The following is a 6,666-nucleotide window of genomic DNA, read 5'->3' as shown; positions in this document are numbered from 1 at the left end:
CCCCCCCCCCCCCCCCCCCCAAGCTCACGTCAGGGCGAGGGTGAAGTGGAAGCGCTGGCGGAGGCCGCGGAAGGTGACGAAGGAGCGGGGGGGGAAGCTGCGGGTGCTCATGGCGCAGAAGGGCTTCTCGTAGTGCCCGGGGGGGCACTCGCAGCGGAAGCCCCCCACCAGCAGGTTGACGCAGGTGCCCCCGTTGCGGCAGACCCCCGGCACGCAGCGGCCGCGGCGGGCGCTCAGCTCGCAGTGCTCCCCTGCGCGAGGGCACCCTGGCACCGGCCCCCCCGGCACCGGGGTCGTTCCCCCCCCCCCAAGCCCTGGGGGTCCCCTCCTCGCCTCTCCCCCCCCCCACTGCATCTCCAAAGCCTCTTTATCCCCAGCTCCATCACTGTGGCAACCGCCTCCGTCGCCACGGCAACTGAGACAAAGCCCCCCCCCCCCCCCACCCCCCCCCCCCCCGGGCGGCCCCCCCCCCCCCCAGGGGGCTGGGGGTGCCTGGGGGTCCCCAATGCCACCGCTCCCAGGGTGACCCTGCGAGTGTGGCGTCCCCCCAGCAGATCCACACGTAGGGGGGAGGCAGATGGCCACGTGGTGGTGGCAGCCTGTCCCCAGGGTGTCCCCAGGGTGTCCCCAGGGTGTCCCCTCTGCCCTGACATCCTGCAGGGACCACACTGGGATGGAGGGACAGAGGGGACAGAGAGGAGGGGACAAGGAGAGGACAACGGGGGGGGGGGGGTGCACAGAGGGACCTGGAGGGCTGTTGGGGGGGCTCAGGGGTCACGGGAAAAAGGGCTGGGGGGCTGGAGGGTGGGAGGGGGGAAGCAGAGGGGGCACGAAAGGAGGAAGGCAACAGCAGGAGACAAAGGGGAGGATGGGGATGGAGGACGGACGGACGGACGGAGGACAGAGGCTGGGCAAGGGAGGGCTGGGGGGGGGCTGGGGGGCTGGATGCTGCAAGGGCCGGAGGGGCGCACCGCGAGGGGACGGCGCACGGAGGAGCGGCGGGGACGAAGGGGTGCGGAGGGCTGACGAGGGAGGGAGGCCGGGGCCGGGTGGCACTGGGGTGGCAGCAGAAGGGCCGGAGGCCGGAGGGCTGGCGGGGAGCAGGACGAGGAGGACTCGAGGGGGGAAGCAAGGTGGGGACGGGCACCGCGAGGAAGCCCGGGGCCAGCGCCGAGCTCTCACCGGTGAAGTCCTCGTGGCACTCGCAGGTGTAGCCGCCCTCGCGGCTCCGGCAGCGCCCGTTGCTGCCGCAGGGGCTGGAGAAGCAGAGGTCCACCTCGGTCTCGCAGTAGTCGCCGGTGAAGCCGGGCGGGCAGCGGCAGCGCAGGCCGGTGACGGGGTGGATGGGGCGGAAGAGGACGGTGTCGGAGGCCAGGAAGGGCGCCGAGCTGTCGAACTTGAGGACGGAGACGCAGCGCATGTAGTTCTCGCAGGGCTCTCGCAGGCAGATGTTGTCGTCGAAGGGCAGCACGCGCTGCGCCGAGATGGCGGCCAGCAGCGAGCGGTTCAGGTACAGCCGCTCCTGCAGCTCCTCCGAGGAGAAGAAGCGGGCGCCGCGCGCCGAGGCCGGCAGCCGCACCGAGAGGCTGACGTTGAGGATGCGGGCGGCCCCCACGTCCGTGTCCGTCTGGATGTTGAAGAGCACGACGCGGTGGCGGGGGGCCGCCAGCACCGCCGCCACCCCCTCCAGGAAGAGGCTGAGCAGGGGCGAGAGGAAGCGCTCCTGGGACATGTCGGCCAGCCGCAGCGTGATGCTGTTGCTCAGCATCTCGTCCGTGATCACCGTCACCCGCAGCGTGCACTGCGCCGTGGCGCTGTGGACCCCATCTGCGGGCAGGACGACGGCCGCGGTCACCGCGGTGGCACCCGACGGGGATGGCGGGGGGGCGACCACCCGACCCGTGGGGTTCGCCACGGTGGCAGCCGGTGGGGACGGTCAGGGGTTGACCACCCACCTCCCTGCGGTAGCCACGGTGGCACCCAACGGGGATGGCCATGGGGCAACCGCCTGGCTGGTGGTGGTCACTGCGGTGGCACCCAGTGGGGACGGTCACGGGGTGACCAGCCACCTCCTTGCGCCCTCCACGGTGGCACCCGATGGGGATGGCCACGGGGCACCAACGCAGCTGCTCCCACCCTGGGGTCGGCGCCTGCAGTGCCTCCTCCTCCTCCTCCTCCTCCTCGCTGGGGTGGCGGAGGGGCAGACGGACAGATGGAGGACGGGCAGAGCGCCGGCAGCAGGCAGATGGACGGATGGAGGGCTTGGGGACGGCTCGGGGACGTGGGGACTGCGGGCGGCACCGGACAGGGGGACGTGGGCTCGGGAACGGTGACAGGCGGTGGCCCCACGGCAGTGGCTGGTGGCCGGGGGGGGGGGGCAGCGTTGCCATGGCGGTGGCAGCGGGGGCCCAGCTATGGCCGGACCCTTTGTTCCCCAGCCCCTGTGCGGGGAGGGCACGGGGGGGCTGCCAGCGACCCCCTCCCCACCCCTTTGTGCAGCTGGAGCAGGAGCAGCAGACGGGCGGCTGGGGGACGCGGGGCTGGGGACGGGGGACATCGCGGCACCAGGCAGCGTGCTATGGGGGGCTGGGGCTGCCCCCCCCCCATCCCTGCCCCCAGATTCCCCATGGCCGAGCACTGAGAACCCCCAGTAACCCCCCCCGTGCCTCAGTTTCCCCCAGCACAGTGGGACATGGTGGCTGTGCCCCCCCTCCCACTGCGCTGGGTGAGCCCAGACCCCCGAAGCTGCCTGGTCACAGCCCCACCAGGGTCCCTGTCCCCCGCTGTCACTCCCACGCAAGGCAGAGGCCCTTGGGGGGGGGACGTGCAGGCCCAGGACCCCCCCCCCCCGACATGGAACCAGTGGGGCAGGAGGGGCCTGGCCCCACGAGGTGTCTGTGACTCAGTTTCCCTCCCTGTCCCCAGGGTGGCACCGGAGCCACTCCCCTCCCCCCGTCCAAGTCGCCCCCCCCACCCCCCTGCAGCACCCTCCCATTCCACCCTGGGCCCCAGACACTGGGTGCTGCCCCCCCTAAGAGACATACGCCGTCAAGATCGGAAGAGCGACGCAGGCCCAGGGCCCCAGGGCCCCCCCAAACCCATGCAACGGGGTTGTGGACTCCCCCCTCCCCCCAAAAAAATCCATGCTCTGCAGGATTGGGCCCCTCCCAGGCCCCCCAGGACTGAGGCTGGTGGCGGGGAGGGCAAAGGGGGTGCTGGGGACCCCGACTGCCTCCTGCCAGGACCTCTGGGCTGGGGGGGGGGGGCAGACAAAAGGTCCCCAGGCTGTCCCCAGATCTGGAGGGGGCACCCCAAAACCTCCCTGCGCGGGGCAGGAGGCAGCGGGGAGCACCTCCGGGGGCTTCCCCAGCCCCAAACTCTGTCGGAACCCCCCCAGATCACCCCCTCCTCTCCCCAGGTCCCCCCCCAGGGGGTCTTACCCGAGACAGAGACCCTCATGACGGCCTCCAGCGGGCGGTTGTTGTCCAGGGCCGGGCTGAGGCGCAGGTCCCCGGTGCGGGGGTCCAGCAGCACCAGGTTGAGCTCATTGCCCTGCTCGAAGGCGTAGGTCAGGCTGTCAGAGACGTCGGGGTCGCGGGCCGGGATGCGGCCGATGATGCCGCCGGGGAAGCTGCCCGAGCGGTTGGTGATGTAGTTGTTGAAGACGATCTCGAAGTTCCTCAGCTGGGGGCTGTTGTCATTGGTGTCCCGCAGGCGCACGTGGACGGTGGCGCGGCTCACCAGCGGGGCCGAGGTGGCCTGCACCACGATGACGTACTCCGCCTTGGTCTCGTAGTCCAGGTCGGCCAGGGCGGTGAGCTCGCCGGAGAAGATGTCCAGCTGGAAGACCTCGGGGATGTTGCCCTCCACGATCTGGTACATGATCTGGGCGTTGGTGCCCTCGTCGGGGTCGGTGGCCGTGATGCGGGCCACCACCAGCCCGATGGGGCTGTTCTCCTCCACGAAGATGTCGAACTCATCCCGCTCGAAGACGGGCGGGTTGTCGTTGACGTCCAGCACCGTCACCTGGATCTCCACCGGCGTCCGCCTGGCCGGCACGCCCTTGTCGACAGCGTACGCCCGCAGGGCGTAGAGCGGCACGTTCTCCCGGTCCAGGCGGCGCAAGGTGCGGACGATGCCTGAGGTGGACTCGATGATGAAGTCGCCGTCGCCGTCGTCACCGCCCTGGAAGGTGTAGAAGACCCTGCCGTTGAGGCCTGAGTCGCGGTCAGTGGCCGAGACCTGGAGGACGCTGGTGAAGGCGGGCACGTCCTCGTAGATGGAGCCCTGGTAGGAGTCGCGGAGGAACTGGGGCGCGTTGTCGTTGACGTCGCTCACCAGGATCTCCAGGTAGGTGGTGTCGGACTTCTGCGGGATGCCGTTGTCGCGGGCCGTTATGGCCAGGGTGTAGGACACCTGGTCCTCGTAGTCCAGCTCCATCTGGGTGGTGACGGCCCCCGTGTCGGGGGCGATGCGGAACTGGGGGATGCTGTCCTCCATCAGGTAGGTGATGCGGGCGTTCTCGCCCGTGTCCTCGTCCGTGGCGCTGATGACCACCACCGTGGTGCCCACCGGCCGGTCCTCGTTGACATTGACAGTGTAGTGGGAGCTCTGGAAGACGGGCCGGTGGGTGTTGGCGTCGGTGACGTTGACGACCACCTGGGCTGTGTCCTGGCGGGTGCCATCGGAGGCGGCGATGGTGAGCAGGTACTGCCGCTCCAGCTTGTAGTCCAGGGGCAGGGCGAGCGAGATGAGCCCGCCGCCGCTCTGGCTGGTGATGGAGAAGCGGTTGCGGGTGTTGCCGCTGGAGATCTGGTAGGTGATGACGCTGTTGGCGTCGCGGTCGACGGCGGAGACGGTGAGCACGCTGGTGCCCACCGCCGCGTCCTCGTTCAGGCGGGCACCGTACTCCCGCTGCGTGAACTCGGGGCTGTTGTCATTGACGTCCAGGATGGTGACGCTGACGCTGGCCGAGGACGCCATGGGCGGGCTGCCCTGGTCCTGCGCCTCCACCCCGAAGCTGTAGAAATCCACCGCCTCCCGGTCCAGCTCAGAGGCCACCACGATCCACCCCGTGCTGTTGTTGATGGCGAAAGGGAAGCCGGCGCCGGTCTCAAGGAGGGTGTAGACCAGGCGGGCGTTGTCACCCGAGTCAGCGTCGATGGCTTGCACGTGGATGACGGAGTAGCCCACGGGCACGTTCTCCAGCACGGTGGCCTGGAAGGGTGTGCTGACAAAGATGGGCGCGTTGTCGTTGACATCCAGCACCTGCACGGTGACCAAGCCGCTGATGTTGGAGAGGGGCGGGCGGCCGCCGTCCTGCGCACGGATGCGCAGGGTGTACTCCTTGCTGGCCTCGTAGTCCAGAGGGCTGACCACGTCCAGCGCGCCCGTCTGCGCGTCGATGTAGAAGTGGCCGCGGGTGTTGCCGCTGACGATGCTGTAGTGCACCAGGGCGTTGCTGCCCTTGTCACGGTCGGTGGCCGTCACCCGCAGCACGGCCGAGTTGGGTGCCACGTCCTCGGGTACCTGCGCGATGTAACGCTTCTCACTGAACTGCGGCGCGTTGTCGTTGTCGTCCTCCACCATGATGCGCACGGTGGCCGTGGCGCTGCGGGGCCCCGGCTCCTGGCCCTGGTCCGTGGCCTCCACCAGCAGCTCGAACGCCTCCACGGCCTCACGGTCCACGGGGCCCCGGGTGCGGATGACGCCTGAGCGTGGATCGATCTCAAAGACCTCGTTGGCACCACCGGCGTTGAGGAGGCGGTAGAGGACATTGGCGTTGGGGCCGGCGTCGCCGTCGGTGGCCCGCACCGTCAGCACCTCGTAGCCCACCTCCAGGTTCTCCCGCACGCTCTCACGGTACTCAGGCTGCTCGAACGCTGGGTCGTGGTCATTGGCATCGCTCACCGTCACCGTCAGCGTGGCCAAGGCACTGCGCCGCGGCACCCCGTGGTCCACCGCCGTCACCCGGAAGACGTGGGTGCTCTTGCTCTCGCGGTCCAGCGGGGCAGCCGTGGTGACGGCGCCGGTGACGGGGTCCATGGCGAAGAGGGCGTCGGAGCGGCTGTCGAAGAGCGCGGCCATGGCGTAGTGCAGCCGCCCCGCCTCGCCCGCGTCGGGGTCCACCGCCGTCAGCCGCGCCACCGCCGTCCCCGCCGGCCGGTTCTCTGCCACCGACGCCTGGTAGCTGGAGGGCTGGAACTGCGGTGCCGTGTTGGGGCTGCGGCGCCGGCGGGAGCGCCCCGTGCCTGCGGGGACCCGCGTGGTGCTGGCGGCCCCAGGGCTCGTGGCGGCCCCCGCGGTCGCGGTGGCCCCGGGACTCGCGGTGCCGCTGGTGCACGCGGTGCGCTCGGTGCTCCCGGCGCCTCCATGGCCTCCGGCACTCGCAAGAGTCCCGGTGCCGCTGCGTTCCCCGGTGCCGCGGGAAGCCCCAGCGCTCCCGGTCCTGGAAGCGCCGGCGCCTGCTGCAGGCCCGGAGCCGCCGTCCCCGCCGCCGCCGCCGGGCGCTCCGGGGCCGGGATGAGGCCGGGCGCCGCCGCCGCTGTCCCCGGTGCCGCTGGAAGCGCCGGTGGCCGAGAGCGGCCGCGCTCCGCCGCTGTCCCCGGTGCCGCCGTGCGCCCCGGTGCGCGGGGTGGGCCCGGCCACGCCGCTGTCCCCGGTGCC

The 6,666-nt window shown here is 71.1% G+C and overlaps 1 protein-coding gene across 1 annotated transcript in view; it reads right to left on the bottom strand.

The window, feature by feature from the left end:
- Nucleotides 1–6,660, bottom strand: part of LOC118158349 (cadherin EGF LAG seven-pass G-type receptor 2-like) — a gene marked incomplete at both ends in the record, with an annotated part of 7,412 nt that extends 752 nt beyond the window's left edge. The window contains 3 exons of the mRNA XM_035312995.1: nucleotides 29–251; nucleotides 1,183–1,827; nucleotides 3,441–6,660. Coding sequence (XP_035168886.1) covers nucleotides 29–251; nucleotides 1,183–1,827; nucleotides 3,441–6,660 — 4,088 coding nt within the window. The remainder of the gene's footprint in view (nucleotides 1–28; nucleotides 252–1,182; nucleotides 1,828–3,440) is intronic.
- Between the last annotated feature and the right edge of the window lie 6 nt (nucleotides 6,661–6,666).

Source organism: Oxyura jamaicensis (assembly GCF_011077185.1).
Source record: "Oxyura jamaicensis isolate SHBP4307 breed ruddy duck chromosome 26 unlocalized genomic scaffold, BPBGC_Ojam_1.0 oxy26_random_OJ72662, whole genome shotgun sequence".
Lineage (NCBI taxonomy): Eukaryota > Metazoa > Chordata > Aves > Anseriformes > Anatidae > Oxyura > Oxyura jamaicensis.
Note: the sequence above shows the minus strand (reverse complement) of the source record. Positions and strands in the feature narration are given on the sequence as shown.